The sequence below is a fragment of the Pocillopora damicornis genome, chromosome 7 (assembly GCF_964200805.1).
Source record: "Pocillopora damicornis chromosome 7, jaPocDami1.2, whole genome shotgun sequence".
NCBI lineage: Eukaryota > Metazoa > Cnidaria > Anthozoa > Scleractinia > Pocilloporidae > Pocillopora > Pocillopora damicornis.
In genome coordinates, this window is record NC_142676.1 from 4800015 (window position 1) to 4823398 (window position 23384).

The 23384-nt window shown below is 39.6% G+C and overlaps 3 protein-coding genes across 4 annotated transcripts; all 3 read left to right on the forward strand.

Annotated features, from left to right (window-relative positions):
- The first annotated feature begins 299 nt into the window (after positions 1 to 299).
- LOC149042173 (uncharacterized) lies at positions 300 to 8361 on the forward strand. The gene is made up of 4 exons (XM_089212220.1): positions 300 to 493; positions 2244 to 2426; positions 3101 to 3187; positions 3627 to 8361. Exons 1-4 carry the CDS (start codon positions 380 to 382, stop codon positions 7800 to 7802), a joined length of 4560 nt encoding a protein of 1519 aa, XP_089068346.1. The 5' UTR covers positions 300 to 379; the 3' UTR covers positions 7803 to 8361.
- A 942-nt stretch (positions 8362 to 9303) lies between these two features.
- Positions 9304 to 22776, forward strand: LOC113678882 (acid sphingomyelinase-like phosphodiesterase 3b). 2 transcript variants are annotated; one of them, XM_089212232.1, is made up of 7 exons: positions 9304 to 9888; positions 10608 to 10827; positions 11982 to 12223; positions 12817 to 12980; positions 13386 to 13566; positions 20547 to 20674; positions 21716 to 22776. In XM_089212232.1, exons 1-7 carry the CDS (start codon positions 9825 to 9827, stop codon positions 22100 to 22102), a joined length of 1386 nt encoding a protein of 461 aa, XP_089068358.1. In that variant the 5' UTR covers positions 9304 to 9824; the 3' UTR covers positions 22103 to 22776. The 2 variants fall into 2 exon arrangements, with proteins under 2 accessions (XP_089068358.1, XP_089068359.1); XM_089212233.1 differs by lacking the exons at positions 20547 to 20674; positions 21716 to 22776 and adding an exon at positions 14442 to 15920 and having other exon boundaries at positions 9532 to 9888.
- Positions 17172 to 19833, forward strand: LOC113679003 (melatonin receptor type 1B). The gene is made up of 2 exons (XM_027195934.2): positions 17172 to 18154; positions 19444 to 19833. Exons 1-2 carry the CDS (start codon positions 17303 to 17305, stop codon positions 19636 to 19638), a joined length of 1047 nt encoding a protein of 348 aa, XP_027051735.2. The 5' UTR covers positions 17172 to 17302; the 3' UTR covers positions 19639 to 19833.
- Positions 22777 to 23384: the final 608 nt, after the last annotated feature.

Consider the following 23384-nt stretch of genomic DNA (forward strand, 5'->3'; position numbering starts at 1 on the left):
GGAAACGGATACTTGCTCTTTCCACGGCTTGTTGTTGTACCATTTCAATTGTACTATTGGTAAATTTATCCTTCCACCGTGTAGGAGTGTTCGTTTGTAGGGCAGAGTTTCGTTTGACCAATGCTTATCTCATTTACATGAACTGAAGACAAATAATTAATTCGCAACAGAATTCTTATGCATGGTAAACCCTCCTATAGTTTCTAAACAATGGGTTATGTGTTAGGACCGCGAAATTGGACCAAAAGTAGCTCTTGGGTTTCACTATAAATATGGTATAAGAGAGAATAAAACCTGAAAAAGAGAGATTTTAAAAATTGGCACGAAAACATAGAATATCATTCTCCGCTGACGTTAACCCAGTCCATTCTGGAAAGATATGGGCCAGTCCGATCCAATTCCTAATTTTAGGTTTAGAATTACGTCATCCGGTTTTTCGCGGAAACTGAAAACTGGAATGTTTATAATGGCTTCCACTTCGCACACTGTAGAGGTGAGGAAAATACTTTATTATTAATTTATAAATGAATGTTGAAATCAATGTCGAGCAAAAAAGACTTCTGAACTGCCTCAGCAAATAGTAAACATTCAATTTTACTTGATATGCAGCAGTTTCTTCAAAGTGAATAATCTTGCGATCGTAAGCGTTTCTGTTTCTTTCATCATAATTATATGGTGGTACAAAGAGACAGGCTCTCCTCGGTCATACACAGGTATGATCGAGTAAATCCTTACGCTCATTCATACAGCCAGTGTTTGTAGATGTTGATATAGGGGCCTTCGAAACAGTTTGCCGTGAAATTCTATATATGCATGTTCACAGTTCATGGATTTCATGAAATAAGTAACCTGTGATCGTCTAAGGAAAAGCATAAGTTTGAATCCCTTTATATGCTACCTTACTTAATCTTGAAAGCAAAACAGAATTATTTGATGGACTTAGGTAAACCGGAAGTATGAAATTTGTATGCAAATATTTATTTTGTTCGCTGTTGATTTCGAAATCTTCTGGTGTAGGTCTGTCAACCCTTTCACTTCCAAGATCTGGTTATTAAATTTCCAATTTGACCCTCCAGCTGCTACACATTACCTTGTCAATAAGTAACAAAATTTTAGCGTTGGATCGAGATAACGACTTATATATGATCACTTTTAGTACTTTATTACCCGTTAGCTGGATAATGTGGGGACATTACGAGGATACCTTACGTATTAATCACTTGTGAGAGTTATAAGGTTAAGTGTATGGTTTGTGGTCATCATTGGTTATAATCAGTACTGGATATGCGTGAATTTGATATGGACATTTAAGAGAAACTGTACAGAAATTTTCGAAAGTGAAAGGAATCAATATGGACTGATGGTTCGAAACCACAATAAGTCATTCAAGGTCAAAATGGATACATTTGATAGATGAATAACCAAGAAAAATAGCATGATGAATGTGCTGGAGAAAACAAGTAGTAATCAAGCTTTCTAATTGAATCAAAACGATTGAGCCATGAGTGTTAAGATTTGTCTCAATATTGCATTGTAATAGGAAATCTATTGATCAGCAGATTTAGGGCCATCTAAATTAAAGAGACTGGGTTCATTCAAGCCAAAAATGTAATGGTAATGGTTGCCAATCTATTTACCTCTATTTACGCCTCGTCAGAAAAAAGTGCAGCTAATTAGTGAGAGTATAAAAGGACCTCTTTTTTGCAGCATTTAGATCACCCTTAATGCAGGCACTAGACAGGAGTGTCAAAACATTGGGTCTGTGAATTGTAACTTTCCAGTTACATTCATTAAATCTTTAAACCAGAGTAGCATCAAACCATGTCTGATTGTACACCTGGTTGCCTTATGAACTTTAATTATCCTGGTTGCCAATCTGTTTCTTTTAATAAATAAGTAAACTAATCAACCACTCAATCATTTACTCATCTGGTGCATTCAGCCATTAGTCAACAAATAGATCTATTTTTTATTCCTTTTCTCTCCCTTTTCATTATTCTTTAGTTTTGTTCATTTGATTCAGTTTTTTCTCATTTCTTAATGATTATTAATTTATTTCAGCAATTTTTTTTGTCTGATATGACTTCCCTTTACTTTTGGAGATGTATATTCATGTGAAAATTCATTGTAAGGATTTGGTACATTATACCTCATTTTACAGCTGATCTGTGTTGCTTGTTGAATGGGAGAATAAGATTTTAAGTGTTTAATTACCAGTAAGCATGATTATTCTTAATTTCCAGGACACTCTTATAACTGCACAACGTGCCCTTGCAGTTCACTATGGAAACAGTTACCCTTGTAGCAATAGGGTTCAACAAAGCTTGAGGGAGATATTAAATCAGAAGTTTAATGGGTCACATAGGAGCTTTACAGAAAAATTTCTCAGACCAACTACATTACTTCTGGAGAAACTCAAAGCTGAGGTGAATATTATATAATCTTCCAGATTGTATGCATTGAACTGATTTTGTGAATCATGATAGCTGCCACAAATGCTTTACCCTGTTGCTTCTAAAATCCGATGAGTGATTCTCTGAAGAGAGTCATAAATTAGCCTTTCAAATAAGACAGGAGAATATGGTTCTTTATCAAAAAATACCCTCTAACTGATAAGCTTGTATGTTCTCATCAACTATTTGCAAGATAACATATTTGCACTGCAAGAAGAAGTGACACTTTATATCATATGTTGGGGTGAATGGTATAAAGAAGTCACTTCCTTAGACTTAAACAACTTGATTTATTGAGTATTAATTTTGCCTTTTGTGGACTGGTTAGGTAAGGGAACTCATCAGTTTGAGTTGTAGAATCAAGTTTCCGTGGGTTCACTTTCCCTCAACTGAGATGTGCAGTTTCATACGAAAAGGTGGACATCGGCAAATGCACTAGGTGGGAAAAGACCTCTCTACCTTTTTTCCTGCTTTAAGAGTTTATTTGAAAACCATCGCATATCATCATATAATCTAAAAGATTCTTTCTTTACATGCAACATACCAGGCAAAATAACATGGGGAGGGGTGTGGCTAGAGAAATATCAGAATAACTCTATGGCAGGTGTCATACAAGTTCAGTTTAATTAATACTCTCTCTTTTTTAGGGTTTTCCTCTAGTCAAGGATGGCAGAGTTATCCTCCATCTATCTGGGCCAATAAACCATCTGGAGGTTGGAGAAATGTTTTTTCAGGTGAATTATCAGAATATTGATGCAGCCAGAAGATATGGCATTGTTGATTTAAATTGAAGTGGGTATGCTAAAATTAACTTACAGAAAATGAGCAGGTTGAATTAATAGTTTCTCAATTAAAAAGGAACTTTTTGAAATGTAAATGAGCCAGAAATCAACAGAAATTTACAGCCAGTCCACCCTGATCGCTATTGTATTACTTACAACAGAAATTTTTTTTTGGTATGCATACACGTTTTTTTTCATAATTGCGGGGGGGTGGGGAAGAGGGGTGCTAAACTAATCAAAATTCCATTATATAGTTTGATTGACAGATCAGTAACATAAATTGTCGTGTGCACCATGTACAGTGCTGGACGGGAATTCAGGTCACTTTATGTTCATCAAGTGGCGAGCTTAACTTGTTTAATTTTTTTTTTGGCTTTTTTTTTAATCCTAGGTTGGGCACACCACACCAGGGACATTGACGCTGAAGTTTGCTAAGCCAAGTGGTAACACAGTGTTCTTACAGCCGTCAATCGTTGAGGAAATCGAATATCACTTGGCATTTACCCAACAATACCTTCATCAGTTACGGAAGGAAGCCGGTACATCGGGTGATAACTTAATGCAGCTGCTAGTGATTTCTACAGTAAATGGCCAGGACTGTGCTACTGAAAAGATAAGGGTAGATGGCATAATGCCGTACAGGTTTGGACATGGTAGAAGCAAAACACCATCCTCAAAAATAGATCAGTCAGTCGGTGATGGAAGTCCTTCGTATCGTCAACGTGAAGAAAATTCGGATCAACATCCTGTAGAACATTCTTTGGGCGATCGTGAGAACTCTCAGAGGTGCCCTTTGGCAGATGAAAGTGCTAATTTACTGAACACTGACCAAAAACTTAAAGAGCAACCCTCAGACCCTTTGACTGGGAACAATATCGTATATCCTAATACGCGTCAAACGGCTCATAATCTCCCACTGTCAAGCGGTAGCGAAAGGTTGCAGCAGGAATGTTCTTCGGCTGTATGTGATTATAATCCAGCGTATCCTCCTATTTCTCAAGCAGCAAGGGATCAAAATATTCAAGAATGCGCTGATCTAAAACCTCAGAAGGAACAATTTTCAGTAAGAAACAACCCACCCCACCATCCTATTCACCAAGCAGTAAAAGATCAACCTAATCCAGACGAAAGTGTGCGACTACCCAAGGAAGGACAATCATCAGATGCAAGAAAAGGCAAAATCTCTAATACCTCCTACACCCAAGCGGTAAGAGATCAACTAATACTGACAAACATCAATACACAATCCCCACCAGAGACATCCTCGGGAACAGGTGCAAACAATCCATCGTATCCACCTATTTACCAGGCAGTGAAAGACCCAACCGCACTAAATTACAATGATACACGAATTCAACAAGAACACGTCTTAGGTGCGGAGGGAGGCAATCCTCCAGAGGACAAAGGGCAGCAATCCCTTAAGGAAAGACCATCCCCAGATGGAGGAGAAAAGAACCCACCATACCCTTCTATTCATCGGGCAGTTAGCCATCAAAACACATCGGATACTGGTGCTAAGGAGCTCTCATCAGGTGCACGTGTGAAGAATCCACCTTATCCTCCAATTCACCGAGCGGTTAGAGATCAAACTACACCAAAGGATACGGGACAACGACTCTTGAAGGAGAATTCCTCCTCAAGTGGAGAAGAAAAGAATCCATCCTATCCTTCTATTCACCAGGCAGTTAGTGACCAATGCACACCAAAAACCGATCAGCAAGAAGACTCCTCAAATATAGGTACGAACAATCCACAGTATCCTCCAATTCATCAGGCGGTCAGAGATCAACCTACACCAGAAGACACAGGACAATTAATCTTCAGGGAGTATCCCTCCTCAGGTGGAGAAGAAAAGAATCCATCCTATCCTTCTATTCACCAAGCAGTTAGTGATCAACGAACACCAGACACTGGTCAACAAGAAGACTCGTCAGCCACAGTTACGAACAATCCAAAGTATCCTCCAATTCATCAGGCAGTCAGAGATCAACATACACCAGAGGACATAGGACAACGACTCTTCAAGGGGGATCCCCCGTCTGGTGGAGAAAAAAATAATCCATCCTATCCTTCTATTCACCTAGCAGTTTGTGATGAACGAACACCGGACACTGGTCAGCAAGAAGACTTGTCAACCACAGGTACGAACAATCCAAAGTATCCTCCAATTCATCAGGCAGTCAGAGATCAACATACACCAGAGGACATAGGACAACGACTCTTCAAGGGGGATCCCCCCTCTGGTGGAGAAGAAAATAATCCATCCTATCCTTCCATTCACCAAGCAGTTAGTGATCAAAGAACACCAGACACTGGTCAGCAAGAGGACTCGTCAGCCACAGGTACGAACAATCCAAAGTATCCTCCAGTTCATCAGGCAGTCAGAGATCATCAACATACACCAGAGGACATAGGACAACGACTCTTCAAGAGGGATCCCCCCTCTGGTGGAGGAGAAAATAATCCATCCTATCCTTCTATTCACCAAGCAGTTAGTGATCAACGAACACCGGACACTGGTCAGCAAGAAGACTTGTTAGCCACAGGTACGAACAATCCAAAGTATCCTCCAATTCATCAGGCAGTCAGAGATCAACATACACCAGAGGACATAGGACAACGACTCTTCAAGGGGGATCCCCCCTCTGGTGGAAAATATAATAATCCATCCTATCCTTCCATTCACCAAGCAGTTAGTGATCAACGAACACCAAACGCTGGTCAGCAAGAGGACTCGTCAGCCACAGGTACGAACAATCCAAAGTATCCTCCAATTCATCAGGTAGTCAGAGATCAACATACACCAGAGGACATAGGACAACGACTCTTCAAGGGGGATCCCCCCTCTGGTGGAAAATGTAATAATCCATCCTATCCTTCCATTCACCAAGCAGTTAGTGATCAACGAACACCAAACGCTGGTCAGCAAGAGGACTCGTCAGCCACAGGTACGAACAATCCAAAGTATCCTCCAATTCATCAGGCAGTCAGAGATCAACATACACCAGAGGACATAGGACAACGACTCTTCAAGGGGGATCCCCCCTCTGGTGGAGGAGAAAATAATCCATCCTATCCTTCTATTCACCAAGCAGTTAGTGATCAACGAACACCAAACACTGGTCAGCAAGAGGACTCGTCAGCCACAGGTACGAACAATCCAAAGTATCCTCCAATTCATCAGGCGGTCAGAGATCACCATACACCAGAGGACATAGGACAACGACTCTTCAGGGGGGATCCCCCGTCTGGTGGAGAAGAAAATAATCCATCCTATCCTTCCATTCACCAAGCAGTTAGTGATCAACGAACACCAGACACTGGTCAGCAAGAGGACTCGTCAGCCACAAGTACGAACAATCCAAAGTATCCTCCAATTCACCAGTCGGTCAGAGATCAACATACACCAGAGGAAATAGGACAACGACTCTTCAAGGAGGATCCCCCCTCTGGTGGAGGAGAAAATAATCCATCCTATCCTTCCATTCACCAAGCAGTTTGTGATCAACGCACACCCGACACTGGTCAGCAAGAAGACTCCTCGGGTACAGATAAGAACAATCCACAGTATCCTCCAGTTCATCAAGCAGTCAGAGATCAACCCACTCCAGAGAACATAGGACAATTACTCTTCGAGGAGGAACCCCCCTCAGGTAGAGAAGAAAAGAATCCATCCTATCCTTCTCTTCACCAGGCAGTTGGTGATCAACGCCTACCAGACACTAGTCAGCAAGAGTCTTCAAGTACAGGTACGAACAATCCACAGTATCCTCCAGTTCATCAAGCGGTCAGAGATCAATTTACTCCAGAGGACATAGGACAACAACTCTTCAAGGAAGAACCCCCCTCAGATGGAGCAGAGAGGAATCCGTCTTACCCTCTCATTCACCAGGCAATCAGTGATCAACACACAACACACGATCAGCAAGAACACTCATTAAGGGCAGGGGGAAACAATCCACAATATCCTCCAATTCACCGAGCAGTCAGAGATCAACCCACAACAGAAGATGTAGATCAACGACCCCCGCGGACGGAACAGTCCTCAGATGGAGGAGAAAAGAATCCAACATACCCTTCCATTCATCACGCAGTTGACGATCGAAGTGAACTACACGCGGGTCATTTGAGAAACTCTCCAGGCGTAGGTGCAAACAATCCACCATACCCTCCCATTCATCAAGCAGTTAGCGATCAGCCACCAGACTCCAGAGACCATGAGCACTCATCAAATGCAAGTGAAGCTGATACTTCCCAGCGCGTAACTAGAGGTCAGAATATAACGGAAAACACTGGGCGCCAAAATACAGGAGCTCAAGTGATTGACGCAGTTGGGAACAACCCAACATATCTCCCTCCTAAAGCAGTGGCTGTTGGAAATAACTCAGCATATCTTCCTCCACAAGCAGAGAGATATACGGCCAAAGGTTGTCCTACTAAGTCGGAACAGGTATCGTCTGATGCTGGTAGAAGTGATTCCCCTCGTTGTAATAGTCGTAATTCAACCACTTCAATAGCAATCGCAGATCCTTACAGGTTTCTTGAAGATGAAGAGTGTCAGTTTTAAAAATTTGAAGTAACTGAATTTGTTGGCATGAAGCAGACACTTCACACTAGAGCTGTACATGTATTTAGAAATCAGAATTGAAATTGGCTTCAAAGGAACAATTTAAGGGACTGCAAGATGTCTTCACCAAATGTGCGCCGATTTTGACTGGAGAAATAAACAATGAATCAAAAACTTAGGGTTTTTATTTATCAGTTACTTGGAGTAAACAGTTTTCCGAGAACAACCTGACAGAGTAGTTTCAGTAGGTAGGCTTGTTTTAATCTCGTTCACGGAGGAGTTTGCTGTAAAATTAATTTAAATTTTTCAACAAAATCAGTTATACCTTTTTTATGCCGGCTTAGCTGAATTACAGCTCTTAAAATGTTAATGTTAATGATCAAACAAATGATTTAACCCTGATGATCGACTTCTAACTGAAAGTCACATGCAGGGAAGGTTGCCATATTTCAAAACTGAACTGTGTGAAATACTTGAAAGAGCCACGCTCGTTTCTTAAAGTTAAGAACTTATGATGAATATAATCAGGAAAAAATATAAATGTGACTACATTTTGATATGTGGAAAGTTTTGTTGAAGCTCGAATGGTGGCTAAGGCTTTTGAGAGAATCTGATATAAGGTTTGTGAAATAACTGAATGAGTGGGAAATGTAGGTAAACAATTTGACAGTATGAAGCAGTAACTACCTGGATAATCTGGAGACCTTCATTTTGGGGTACTAACACCCTGTGGTTCTGTGGTTCTAAACCCTGTAGCCCCGGTTGTTTTCAGCTGGGTTAAGATAGCCCAGGGTTAATGTCAAATCTGATTTCACATATGAAAGTTTTAAAAGAAAATTCAGCATAATTCTTTTTGTCAATAAGTCGATGATTGGATGCTCCATAAAAAACAGAGGAAAAAATTCCAAAGAGACTTTTGAACATAGGAATAAAGAAACCTGGATTATAATTTAATCTTGGGTTAGGGCTAATGAGCCTTAGAACAACTGGGCCCTGATCTGAAGCATGAACACACAAACTTGCAGTCACACAATCATCTTGTGAAATAAGATTATAATCGCATCTTTTCAGGACGCCCTGTAATTTGAGGAGACGTTTCGACGAAGTACGTTGAACAGGTTCAAAAGCCAACTCTTTCCGTAACCACTCGATTAATTGCCGCCCTCTGATAAACATCGCAAACTGAAGGAAAACTATCAATCAACATCGCCCTCGAATAAATGCCCCACTAAACAAGAAGAATGAAAATTAGCTAAGTTTAAAAAAAAAACTGGCAAACAAAACGAAACAAGAGCCATGTCCCTCACCGCTTTAGAAAAAAATGATAAGGACCGCGACGCATAAACAAGCAAAAACAGTTTTAAAGCTTAAGGAAGAACGGTCAATTCCGGTCACGAGAAAGTAGTATGATTACTGCGCTTTTCGGCTGAAATCTTGATGTCATGTCTTTAAAAAGAGAAACAGGAGAACATAAATAACACGCCCCCTACATATATGAATCAGGAATGCGCGTTTAAGCACAACTTTGGTAGCTGATGCATTCACCCTTCTAAACTCTAATAAACGGCTAAAAAAATCTTCTCTAGTTTGCCAACCCAAGCCGCAAGTAAGCAAGTCTTTCTCATGGCCGACGTTTAGTCAAGTCACAAATATACCCTCCCCTAACGCGTTGTGTGACGAGACCCGACAGCGGCTACACCAACCATGCTAAGCCAACGATCTGCTTCATAGACTCAAACCCAGTCGTTAACGGTTTAGATTAAACGACTAGTCGATAGTGGAAGAAACGAACCTGAAACACAAATAGTGGTGGAGGAATCATTGTACGCGGATTGATTCAATCATTGACGATACGGCTAGTGAATCCAAAACATCGAGTCGAACACCTCATAAGCACCGGATGTGATTTCATAATCATCACATCAGTGTCTCGCTTGTTAACACTAGCACAACAAGGCCATATAAGCGGAAGTAAGAAAAATCTACGTTCGAAAGTTACCACTCTTTTCATTGGTGGAGACTATGGAAAAAGTGTTACATTTGGTAGTGTTTTTTCTCCTGTTCAAGCCTGTGATACTGGAGGAAGGTAACCACCGTATTTTTAACCAGTATTTTATCTAATATAAACTGTATAAAGGACACTCGTTACATTGTTTACACTGCATAAAAATTAGCATAGCACTCAATGGTATGAAGCAAATCGTCCGGTCTCATTGAAATTTGGTTCTTGCTGTCCTAATATTAAAGGTGAACAAACATTTAGCAAGCAATCTTCGACCGCGAGTGGTTCAATGCGAGCTTACTTTTTTGGTGAAAGCCATGTATATGTAAACATTTTACCGATGGATAACTTTTAAGGGTGAAATATACAGAGACAAAGTTGCTTGGTATGGTAGTCGTAATTTAATCTTACTTAATAAATAAGAATACATGTATCTATAAATATATATGAAGCAATGAACAGTTCCTTTGACATCATGCAATGCAATATTGAATATGCCGATTTAATGAGTTAACTGAAATTAAGTACTAGATCGATTTCAAAGTTCGGTGGTTTTAGCAAACGAAAACGAAAGATGAAAAGAACTATCGCCGGAAGCTTTCTATAACTGATATCATAAAAATATCCTTCTTCGATTCTCAACGGGTTTAATTAGAGTGAGAGTGACAAGCGAAAGACCCTTGCAATCAATGCGAAAGTGTCACGCAACACCAACCTTAGAGTCACGCAGCATAGATCGGTGAATCAATATTGGAAGGAATGACGCTCCATAAATATTTGTGTTATCTACGTCTCCTTTACAGGAAGCTTCTGGCAGGTTACAGACTTTCATTTTGACAAAACATACCAGTCCCCCACAGAGCCTGGGAAGATATGTAATTCCCAGACCCCAAACAGTGAGACGCCTACCCATGCTGGCAAATGGGGTGACTATCTTTGTGATTCCCCGTGGAGACTTATAAACTCATCAGTATTTGCAATGAAAAGCATCGAGCCAAATCCGGATTTCATCATTTGGACAGGGTAAGCTATTTAAAAGATCTCAGTGGGGTTAACCATCAGCCCTGAGACGGCAAAAACATTTTGCAGTTGGATGAACTTTAACCGTTAATGGTAAATTAAAAAATAAAAATATTTACCCGTAAAATATTTCTGTCAACTATGACGGAAGGAAATTTACTGTAAGTCGTAAAATGGCCAAACTTTAACCGTTCGCTGTAATAGCTATCGATCCAGACTTTCTATTTACTTCGAAAAGCAATCATTCCTGGTTGGCAACCGTAATGAGGTCGGGATAATTTTGTAAATTGGATGCCTTTATAGATGTGCGATGTGTTTTAAAAAGGTGTCAAAAGGTGAAAAGTTCGAGTTCTCCTGGGAATTGTGGTATTTGTGTTCGGTTGCTTGCTCGCTAGATCTCAGTCAGTAAGACGAAGAAACAAACAGGTGACAGGAAATCGACCGCGTTTTTTTTTTTTTTTTTTACGGGAAAATGACGCGTAGAGTGCGAGAGAGTCCTCCCTTTAAACTAACTGCCTGGAACTGATTATTTGGTACTCATACCCTCTCCTCCATTAATCTGGCAGCAAATAATCGGAAATAGGTCCGCAGCTTTTCCAGCCGTGTTAGAACCTTCCTACCTTTCCTCAAAATGATATGCAATGACTTGTCTCGTACCCAGACCTTCCACGGCCTCCCACATTTCAGTTACACGGTTGGATCTGGGTACGAGATTACGCAAAGAAATCAGTTGATTTTTGACATTATTCTTTCTGTTTCCAATGACTTAAATCTCTCTCTAAGGGACCGGTTATTATTTTTCGCCGCGAGGGAGGTGGAGTCGGATGACTTTTTTTCAGGGGGGGGGGGAGTTATTACATAGTTGCAGGGGAAAGGAGACAGGATCAGTCACCGCTAACAGAGTGTAACGGGGAGGACTACAGAAAATTGGTTGCCGTTGAGGGGGGTCAATGGAATACTAAAGGCCTGTGGGGGGTGTCAGGTAAATCCGACACAACCAAAATCTTTGTATTGAATCCAGACCCTCCAAGGCCACATGATTGTGACTCATTTCAGTTTCAGCGTAAGATCTGGGTACGAGATTACCAGAATCCTCCGGGAACCCTCTTAACCCCGGCGATAAATAGTAACCAGTCTCCTATGTAATTAATCCTCAGCGATGACATGCCACACGTCCCAAACAGCCAACTGAGTACAAACGAAGTGATAGAAACGGTGAAGAACTTAACCGACTTGCTCAGCGCTGTCTTTCCAAACACGACGGTTTATCCGGCCCTCGGAAACCACGACTACCATCCGAAGCACCTGATGCCACCCGAACCGAATTACATTTACTGGGCAGTTGGTAATTTATGGAGCCGATGGCTTCCTCAGGATGCGGTGAATACCTTTAAAAGGGGTAAATGACACTTACAAGTAAAGCGATACAGACGCTCTAGATCTAATCCTTCAATCCTTTCCATAAAATTGCCTCTTTGTAATAGAATGCGAAAAGCTCTTTTTCCCAAGAAAGTGATGCCAAATACATGTGAGTGAATTAATTTGTTCTAGTCGACTGTTCGCACGGAATATCCATAAGTGGCTTGGTAGGGCGAAGACAGGAGACTATCATGCTCTGTAACGCGAGAGGGCTTTCTAATGTCTCATTCAAACTGTCATCTCCACGAGCCCATCTGCACCAATTGCGTGAAAGGAGAGAATTATTGCTATTTTCATTTCGATGCTTGTTTCAAAGATTTCAAAGAAACTTTATATTTTACCACGAAACGAACATAAAACGAAACAATACAACAAGCAAACAAAGTATGACGATAATGATTGTCCAGCTTTGAATGTCTTCCTTCTTAAATTGAAAGTTTCAATCGAAAATGAAGCCACAATTTTGTGAATACCATTCAGATTTTCTGGAACAATCTGTTTTGTATATTAGCTCACTGTGAAGTAATTTAAAGACCAAAAAAAACATCTAAAACCTCTCTGTTTTTTCTTCAGGCGGATTTTACACAGTTCTCATTAAGCCTGGCTTGCGTTTAGTCAGTCTGAATACCGTGTATTACTATACAAACGACAAGCTAACAGGGAATATCTCTGATCCTGCCGGCCAGTTTGCGTGGCTAGACGTTGTGCTCACTAAAGCAAGTCGCATCAACGAGAAGGTGTGTATCCATCAGAGATTTTTTCTATCAAGATGGTTAAAGCTACTCTTGTCTAAGTTAGTAATTTTGTCAGAAAGTCCCGGCCAGCCATCCAGTCAGTCAGTCCGTCAATTGGGCAGTCAGTCGGCCACTTACTCAGTAGGTCCGTCCGTCAGTAGGACCATCAGTCGGTAGATCCGTCAGTCAGCTGTTCCGTCAATTAGGCAGTCAGTCGGCCACTTACTCAGTAAGTCCATCAGTCAGTAGGTCCGTCAGTCAGTCGTGCCGTCATTTGCGCAGTCGGTCGGCGAATTAGAAAAAAAACCAACACGAACGTGTTGCAACCCTCTTCTTCCTTGTTTTGATCAAACGTATAGCATGCATCTTTCTACGTTTTATCTGAATGGGAAAATCATATTTTCCCAGGTGTTCATTATAGGTCATGTTCCGCCCGGTGCTTTTGAGCGAGCTCCAGGAAAGAAGTGGTTTTATCCCAAATTCAACAACGATTACATTGCTGCCATCATGAAACATGCTGACGTCATCACCGGCCATTTTCTTGCTCATCAGCACTGCGACAGCTTTAAAATTCTCTATGACGGGAAAGGTAAAACTCAGTAGCTAATAATGAGCAAGATTATTTATCCTTAAATTTATCGTTAAATCAGGAATTTTTTCAGACAATGACCTGGCTGAAAGTGAGGGTTTCAAAGGAAATAAATTAATCCTTTACACCCTAACGTATGCATATTCAAACTGTTTTCTGCACGTTTTTTAACTTGCTGACAAGGAGAACTTGGAAGGGATTCAAACTCGCTTATCCCAGATACTAGGGTAATTTAGTATTATAAACTGAGTTGATAACGTAAATTGGCCACCGTAAAGAGTTTCAAAGCTGACGTTTCGAACGTTAGCCCTTCGTTAGAGCGAATGATGAACGGCTAACGCTCAAAACGTCAGCTTTGAAACTCTTTACGGTGGCCAAGTCACGTTATTAACTTAGCTGATAACACTAAATTACCTGTTATACCCTTCCACTGACGCAGCACCACAGTTTCTTTAGAAACTTACCCCCTTTATTCTAGTTACTAGTTGGGTGTTATTGATTCAACTCAGCTATGAAGCGGAGCAAATGTTTTGCTTGTTATTAATTTCCAATTATTGTGACTTTATTCAGTAAATCAAGACAAATTATATTTATCTCACCAGACCCCGCTATAAAATCAAATAAGATTGCCCTAAGTTGGTGCTGTGCCCTAAAAAAGGAACCTTGTTAGGATTCCTGCATCATGAAGATTTAACCAAGAAACAATAACTCACCTAAATTTTTTCTTCAGTTCCTAAATATTTCGCTCTCTTTCTGATGAACCATTGCTTTAAGACCTTAGGAAATTTTTTTACGCAACTTCCAAAACATCTAGCCGTCAAAAATGTTTCCTGCTCATATAAACTACTGGCGGCATTGCCGTTTTTAATTGTCAGGCTATCAGCAAAGTGAAGAAATCGGTAATTGGTACCACAGCGACACGGCCATGCAACAAATAGCTTCTAGATGAGGAAAATTGTTATGCACTGAGCCGACTATTGTAACAACAATGGAAATTTGAGAATACATGTATTCTTTATCCACCCCGACAAGAAAATTAGTGCACATTTTCGAGTTTGTTTTAAAGTAGACAGCGGACTTTTCCAGTCTAAATGAACGCTCATCTTCATTATTTTCCCAGTAAATCTAACACCTATAAACTAGTAAACTGGATGAAACGCCAATGAATGAGTGTCGGCAATACTTTGTAAAGATAAAATACTGGAGAAAAAGAAAACTCCATTAGAGACTTTATTAGCGATTACAAATTTGCATAGACTGTTCTGTACTGCCAGCTGAATTGAATTGAACCAAAGAAATCAGATTCCAAGGAGTATAGGTATATTTTCCTGTTTAAAAATTATATTTTGCATCTTACCGAAATAGCCAAGAATGCAAGTAAATCTGATTTCCAAATTCGGTCCGATTATTTGTAGAACTTGCAGTGTAGATCGAAAGCGGACACTTCTGAAAGTCAAAATTGGATTTTTCTTTTGTTTACGCTCTCTCCTTGGCGGAAACCCCATGCAAAACAATTTACTTATGGCAGTGAACTTTGTCTTTCATTTGCAAATCAACAGAAATATAACCTTTTGACAAAGCAGCAGCACGATGGGAATGGGTTTTGACAAATTTCCATCTGTCCGCCGTCCATTGTGGTGTACTTTCCCTCCTGTTTTTTCCGTAGGCGGACATCCAGCCTATTTTTCTTTGGCGTCCGCTAGTAGGAATAATTCTCGTAAGCGGACAACGAACACTTTTTCCAATTCCCGAAGGTGTCCGCTTACGAGCTAATCGAGAGTTGACCGTATTCCTTATCGCATTAAAAAACAGTTCACGGCATAAGCTTGTCTTTTAAAAACGAGTTATTGTGGGCAATGGTTTTGCCCAACGATTTTTTTTTCGAAGGAAACGGGCCAGGAAAGTTAGAGCCTTTAACTGTCATCAAAAGAATTGGAATTTGAGTGATATTCATACGGTTTCTTTGTGGTGGCGTAACAGATGTTTAACCTTCCACGTAAGAATTTTTCCTAAATGTCTCTTATAAGCCGAGGAAACAATCGGTTAAGATCAATTTACAAAAAGAGTGAAAAAAAAAAAAGGGTGATTTAATGCAAGCCTCAAGATGTTTGTAACTTTATACATCTTTTCTTAATAACTTGCCATAACCAGCTTAACCTTTTTTGTGGACAGTTATCTATGGAGGATCGTTTTTGTGTGTGTGTGTGTGTTTTTTTTTTTTTTCGGGCTCGAATCCTAAACTGAGAAGTAGCGAGAGATTTTTATGAAAGCAGATGTGAAATAGGCGGAAGTTGATGGAAACCTGTCGAGGAAGATCTCTCTCGGGGCAAAAAGGTCATAAATACTATTTGCTCTCACCGTAAACGAAGGAAGACAGTCTTAATGCAAAAAAAAAAACAAAAACACTTCGGGCAAAAAACGGTCATTTTGTTCAGCTAAGCGATCCATCGCGTCAATACGATGAAAATCTCGTTGAAAATCAGTCTTTGTCCATTTGAGAATATTTAAGTGCCTTTCGTACGTTTCACCAATACAGGGAAAGATACCTATCACCAGAGGAGTCGAGGCGACATATGCCCTTGAAACCAAAGAATAATAATGGGACATAATTTTATCTTGTTTGAAACGTGACTTTAAGTTTATTTCCGGCATGGTGATGACCCTCTAATTATCGGAAATGCATGGCGAAGAGTAATTACGGGTTTTTTTCGGAGAATAAAACATTTTCAAATTCACCAGCTGCTCCGTGGTAGTTATTAACTGTTTTTTGGCATGAAACATTTATCTGGAACTTCTTTTCACATTTGCGAATTTTGCAAAGTTGCATTTTACGTCAAAGAACTCGCTAGATTGTAATTCATTTTCCGTTTTCTTCTTGAGTACTGGTTCTACAAATGCTATCCCGTACTCGATAGATAAGTCCCATTGTAAGTCTGTTTTTGTGAAAATTTCATCATTTTTTTATCCTGAACCTTATTCAACTTTGCTAATTTTGTAAAGCCGCACTTAACGAGACTAGATTGCATGCCAATTAGTCAAAGATCTCAGCGGGAGACACGTTGTTAATTTCTCGTGGAGTAAAGTTTTTTCGAAATCATAAGATGCCCCGAACAGACCTGAAACTTGCAAACATTGTTCATTGATCCATATTCTACTATAGCTCACTCTTTAGGCGTCAGGCTTTTAAATTTCGATTGCATGACGTGTGTTTACTACTTTCTACATGTCTTGTGCGTGAAACCCAGAGATAAAGTATTTTGTATTCCCGGCTAACCGAAGAGAAAGCTTAAATATGTATTGCAACAACTTATAATAGCAATGACGCGGTATTTCGGCTACAGATACAACCTTTTTCCATCTGAAACGCGTGCTGCCATTCTTAAAGTACAAAACACGACGCCTCGTCGTTCACCTTACCCATCAAATGATGAGCGCTATCCAATCAGATACGTCGTACGACAATCAGATGATTAACAGCTGATTCGATAAGGCTGGGGGGTTCGATAATGATTCGACGACTTTGTTTCGAAAGTGCTAGTTTATCTTCCTTCTGTTACGCCAGCGTTAAGGAAGTTAAGGTAACGGTCAATCAGTCTTTTATCTCTACAAATTAAAAATGCACTTCTTAATTTAACATTGATTGGACGGATATAAAAGCCGAGGCCACAAACTAAATTTCCATCTCGGTGCACCGAACGTGTTCAAGAAACTCTCATTCGTTGAAGCATCAGCTGTCATGAACAACATTGACCCTGGTGATGCCAGCGTGGATGTACTGGCTATTTTACAAGACCAGCTTGAAGCCAGAAGCAAACCAACTCTCGTAATAGAATCAACCGTTTTGATAACCATTAATATCACTGCCTTACTTGGTAATGCCATCCTTTGCTTCATCACCTATCGCAACCCAAGGCTTCGTACCCCTACCACGATGCTAATTGTCGCCCTGGCTTGCACAGACCTGTTAACCGCTTTTTCTGTGATACCACTGACAGTTGATGCCGTCATCAACAGCAGGAGGCACTTCGGCGATGGGGTGTGCAGATTCCAGGCTTTTGCAATGGCGATTTTTGCCCAAATATCTATCTACCTCATGGCTTTGACGGCTTTCAATCGGTACCTATGTGTTAAGAAACGGAACCTTTACAAAAAAATATTTACGAAGAAACGTACATTGCTTCTTATTACCGCCATTTGGATAGTGGTGCTGGTCATCAACGGGTTCCCCAATGTTCTTTCGCTGGATGACGTCTTCTTCTGCCCAGGTTACTTGTTGTGCTGGAGGAGGATGATGAGTCCAGCTGCTATTTACTTGTTCAACGCTTGGCTTTATGGTTCCTTCGTGATCTCCTATGTCGTTATTGTGGTGTGTTACTGGAAAGTGTTTCGCGCCGTGGAGCAGCACAGCGTGGCCGTAGCTCCGAGCCTAAATCAAGCAAGCCAGAATGCCCAGGCTAGGAACCATTCTGAGGAAGTGTCCGTGGCGAAGGCAGTGGGATCTATCGTGTTTGCTTTCACCATTTGTTGGATACCGTCAGAAGTGATGGACACCATGGACAAGATAAACCCACTTCTTTTACCTCGTCAGGTGAGACAATTTTATGGGACTTATTTGAAAAAAAATTTAGATGAAAGTGACGTGTTTAAGGTCTCGTTGATCAATTTGAAAAAGTATGCTCTATTGGTCAGTGACAAAAAGAGATAACGAGATAAATAAAATATATTTTTATTGCAGTATGGTTACGAATCATACACAGGATTTAAACCTATGATCATGAGATTTCATTCAAACCTTAAACGGGGAAACGTGAGCGCAAAGTCACATTTCTAAATCTTGGTAATTCTTTAAATTTTTTTCGGTCTTCAATCCACAATTACGCACGCTTGAATTGAAAAACACCGTTTATATGATCATTTCATGATTGCAATTTTCTTTTACATCCAAAAACGTCCATTTTTCGAACTGGCGTTTTCAAAATGAATCTTTATGAAAATCACGCTGTGTTCTTATATCAGACTCTTTCGAATAAAAAACCTTTTTCTCACAATATTCAAGTAAAACGAATATGGTCTTTTTTTCAAAGACATTTTTAATACGAGTTGAAAAAACCAACAAATTCATTCACGTTAGGACATTTTCTTTCCCCAAAAAATCATCTGCCAAGTAATTTTCTCCATTGTTAAGAAATCTTTGCGGCAATTTTAGTCAACTACCAAAAGAGGACTACACGTAACTAGTCATAATGATCTGATAATCAACTATTGTTCATTGTCTTTCCGGCTCTTCCTTCCTCTTCCTCACTCTCTAAATGAAGACCATTTTTCTCTTCGACCATCCTACCCGTAAAAATTGGTGAGATTTAATGAAAATTGGGGGAATTTAAATCCTGGAATACCGTTTTATGTGACCATTTACAGAAAGGTGTCAGTATTAAAACAAGAAAGAAAAAGCTACGGGTAAAAAGAAAACAAACAGTTTTACGTAATAACATGAGTAGGACCAGAAATACACTAATCCAGCCTATTGTCCATGTTAAATAACGACAGTCACAAGCGTTATTTTTACATGGAAATGGATGTAAATCTCATCTTCGAGTATCGTGCCTAATGCATATGGCTAATGCATCAATGGAAGATTAAGCCAAATTTTTTCGTTTTTATCGTTGCCATGCCTCCCTCTATTCTCCATCCTTAGTGATCCCCGTCACTGTTTGATTTATTCACCGGCAAACTATTTCTTTTGTTAAAAATCCCTTATTTTGAGCAAATTTCTTTGTTTCTATCAAGATGGACCTAAGGATTTTCACAATAATATTCCTAATGAAATTCCTTAAAAAAAGTGATATCTACTGTATTAAATATTTCTCTTCTATTTAGGTTTTCATCTTTGCCACTTGCTTGTGGTTTCTCAGCAGCGCCATCAACCCCGTCATTTATGGCGTCATGAACAGCAACTTCCGATCTGAGTACAAGAGAATGTTCGATGATATCTTTGGTTCTATTAGTCCTCAGAGAGCGATCTCGCCAAGTGAAGGCCAAGATATGTCCAGCCAGGGAAATAATTCAGCATGAGAGCATTCAAATTTTTAAAAAGAAGGCATTCATTTTTCCTTGAGTGTCTCTAAGTCGCTCCGCGCAAGTAAATTTATCCTAACCGTCAATTATATTCTTGTTGTCCTTTCTTCGTTTGATTTTCATTTACCCTGTCTGTTATCATTGTAAATTTATGTTATTTAAGTAATATATTCATGTATTTCAGAAACCACTGCTTAAATAATTAGAATTGGAAAATCTATCGGTGCGTCTATAGACTATATTGGCTCTAACATGAACTTACACATAACTTGTTATATCTTATAAACCTCAGCTGTGAAGTGTGATACAGGTTAGACGGTAAACTTAGTTGATACATTTTGCATAATGTAATGTATGGCTAGTCGATGTTTGACAGGGACCACAGTGCAACCCAAAATTTTAGATTTTTTTCAAATGAGTAAGGCACAAAAGGCTTCTCATGTTTCAAAAAGTCTGAGGTTCTCAGCTGGTGGCCTTACCCTGATTGTTTGATAGCAAAATGTTGTCCATGAAAAGAAAGTCTCGGACGCATAAATTTCGAATATATGAGACTGGCTTTAAAATGTACTTGCTGCTACACAATGTTAAATGGTAGATATCTATTCTCAAAATGTTTTCTGAATTACTCCTATGTTCGAGCATGAAATGTTATGTATTTTTACCCTGCTTTCATGAACCACCAATAAATGAATGTTTATCCAACCACTTTATTGTGTTTTTATATGTGTTTGTTTCCTATTTGCAATTGGCCGTACAATATAAAAATAATTTAATGTATAATGTTAATGGAGTGCAGATGACAAATTTCCTCCAGACCCAAGCATTCATTATTTCTATTTGTTATTGATGTTGTTTTGCTTTTTTTTTAACTTCGCTTTGATGCGAAATCTACGCTTCCTCCTTAGGAATTCCTACAAGTTCCATTTTTTTGTGCCCTGCGGTAACACCCTGGAAGACAGTACTACCCACTGTTGGCTACAATAATCCTGGCATTCGGCTCTATAAGTATGATAAGAGCACCATGCACGTTAAGGTAATGAGCAAGGCGCCCCCGATGAAAACAGCGATCACCAATGCCAAAAGCTTGTAAGCCGGCATTAACTTTTATGTAGTAGTAAGCCGGCATGGACTTTTATGTAGTAGTGGCTTAGGTGTCGAATAGACCACACCAAAGGGATGCCTTGGCGCAGCAAAATGGACGCCCTTGATCCACAAGGGGCCTAAGACAGCAGCAACATTATGGCACAAGGGTTACGTTACAGCTTTCCATCTTGAAACAGCTTTCTATCCTGAAAACTTTAGCCTGAATTTGTCTGTAATCTCTTCTTAAACCCTCCAGTGAATCTTTCCCGAGTTATCCACCCTCATTCTTTTTTGTCCATGGTTACTTCTTTCAATTTTCTTTTTTAAGTTCTCATGGTCGCACTTTTTGACCTTCAGTTTGATGATATTTTTTTCATCAGCGTCTGAAAGGATGCACCATACTGTAATGTGGTTTCTCCAAGTACCAAGTATCCATCCAAAGCCCCCCCCCCCCCCCCCCCCATTTCCTCAAAAGTAAGCTTAGGGCGATTTTTTTACCAGAAAAGATCCCACCCAAGCGGAAAATAACCTAAGTCTTCTGCTAGTGTCGCTTTGTCCAATCCTATCCCTGCCTTTATTTCGTAACTCTTTTTTCTGATTTTGTTGTCGCGATATATTCAGTACCCCTTTCACCATTTAGTGGAGACTACACTGAGTATGAGCAGTCAAGGCTTTCGTTTAAATATGTTTTCAGCAGGAGTTCACTTGAAATGTTACTGAAATGGGTAATTTAGTGTTAACAACTGAGTTGTGAACACTAAATTACTACATAAACCCACGCACAACCCACAATCCCTCCAATCACTCTAACGAAGGGCTAACGCTCGAAACGTCAGCCTTTAAATTCAATTTGCTTTTTCAACTCAGTTGTTATCACTAAATTACCTGTTATACTCTCCCACCGACGCAGCACCACAGTTTCTTTAGAAACTTACCCAATTACTGAAATAGCTTACCTCAATGTTGTTCGTTTCGTTTTTATCTTGATTAGGATGTTTGGCAGTACTTTACTAACCTAACACTGGCCAATATGATTTCCGAACCGGAGTGGGTACTAGAATACAAAGCTACTGACGCCTACCGCATACCAGATGTGAGCCCAGAGTCCCTTCATTCACTAGTTAAAACGTTCAAAACTCCGGGCAGTTCAAACTTCGAAAAGTATTACTTATACAACTCAGTGAGCGCTGCTGGCGAGCAGTGCGACGAGGAATGCAAAACAGCACAAATTTGTGGTATTACGGAAGTTGATTTTGAGAAGTATGATACCTGTGTGTCGCCCTCCACAAGTTCATCCCATGTAAAGTCTGCAACGCTCTCGGTCTATGTCGCAATTATTGTTGTTTGGGCACTTGCTGTAACAATTTCACAGAATTAGTTTATTGCCATAAATATGTAACACTTAAATTCTACTGATTGTTTATTTTTAGTGAGGGAGGAATTTCTAGTAAGCATCGTTTGCATGATTGTTTGTTTCTTGCTGTTGTTTTGCTTTGTTTGTTTGTTTATTTTCTATATTTGATTTTTTTGTTTATGCATACTCTTTTCTTTTGCTTTATTTGATTTTTTTTTGGTTCTAACCGTTGGCTTTAACCTAATAAACTATAAGTAACATTTATGTTTAACCGATTGAGATTTCATTAAAGTTTCTTCCAACATTTAAGATTTACTTCATATTTCTGAGCCTTAAATTCAAATGAGAATATTAATCTAGGATTGCTGTTTGTGTAATAAATTGTGTAGATATTCTTGTCATTGTTATTATCAAACAGGTCCAAATAATGAGATGTGATATGATGTGGTAGCTGCCTCATAGAGTCGAGATAACCAAAAATGCGCCACGTAGCATAGCAGATAATAATAATTAACAATTATTCACCGAAGTGGAGGTGAATTTATTGTAAACTGGTCGGAAATTAAACTCCGGGTGAGGGTGAAATGTGAGAGTGAATGGAATGTGATCGGTATTTTCCTTGTGTACCGTTTGTAGTGCTGACTGTCGATCTATTTAACAGGGTAATTAAGTGATATCAACTGTGTTGAAAACGTAAATTGGCCACCGCAACGAGTTTAAAGGCTTACCCCATTTATTCCTTAGTCGATCAATTTGTTGGGTGTGATGGTGGCTCCTTGAAAGACAGAAACAGGATAGCTACACATATCGAATAACTGGCAAATTGCGTCTGATTTTTCTACTATCTTTCAATACTAGCTTGTGTGAGTAGATTGATAATCCCCTAACGAAGTGTGAATGGAAAATAATACCTATCGTGAAATGATTTACTTGCAATTCTGAAAAAGCGCAGTTTTTTAACAAAAATGCTGTCCTATTTTCTTTCTTTGTGTTGGGGTTGGGCAGATGTTTCTCGTTTAATTCTTAAATGTAAGTGCGTATAACCGAATTTATTGGGGAACTCATATTGAGCGTTGGTACTTCCCTTTTTCGAAAATTGTATTGTTTTCATTAGTCAATATTAGTTAGGTTGACATCTTTTTGTGAAGCAGTCCCTCACCTATGGACAGTTGAAACGATTGCATCTTGGACACGGGTTGCTTTGAGAAAAACACTTAAGCTTTCCTTTTTTTTTGACGCACAAATAGAGTTTAAAGTGGTATTGACGACTTCAATCGATCAATGGTCCTCTTTCATTCACTTTTAT

Bases quoted from the DNA above. Each gene is read 5' to 3' on its own strand.
- LOC113679003 (XM_027195934.2), top strand. From the start codon at position 17,303: ATGAACAACATTGACCCTGGTGATGCCAGCGTGGATGTACTGGCTATT. The intron at 18,155-19,443 runs GTGAGACAATTT...TCTTCTATTTAG, and splicing joins CACTTCTTTTACCTCGTCAG to GTTTTCATCTTTGCCACTTG.
- LOC113678882 (XM_089212232.1), top strand. From the start codon at position 9,825: ATGGAAAAAGTGTTACATTTGGTAGTGTTTTTTCTCCTGTTCAAGCCT. The intron at 10,828-11,981 runs GTAAGCTATTTA...ATTAATCCTCAG, and splicing joins GATTTCATCATTTGGACAGG to CGATGACATGCCACACGTCC. The intron at 20,675-21,715 runs GTAATGAGCAAG...TATCTTGATTAG, and splicing joins AGAGCACCATGCACGTTAAG to GATGTTTGGCAGTACTTTAC.
- LOC149042173 (XM_089212220.1), top strand. From the start codon at position 380: ATGGGCCAGTCCGATCCAATTCCTAATTTTAGGTTTAGAATTACGTCA. The intron at 494-2,243 runs GTGAGGAAAATA...CTTAATTTCCAG, and splicing joins CCACTTCGCACACTGTAGAG to GACACTCTTATAACTGCACA. The intron at 3,188-3,626 runs GTGAATTATCAG...TTTTAATCCTAG, and splicing joins TTGGAGAAATGTTTTTTCAG to GTTGGGCACACCACACCAGG.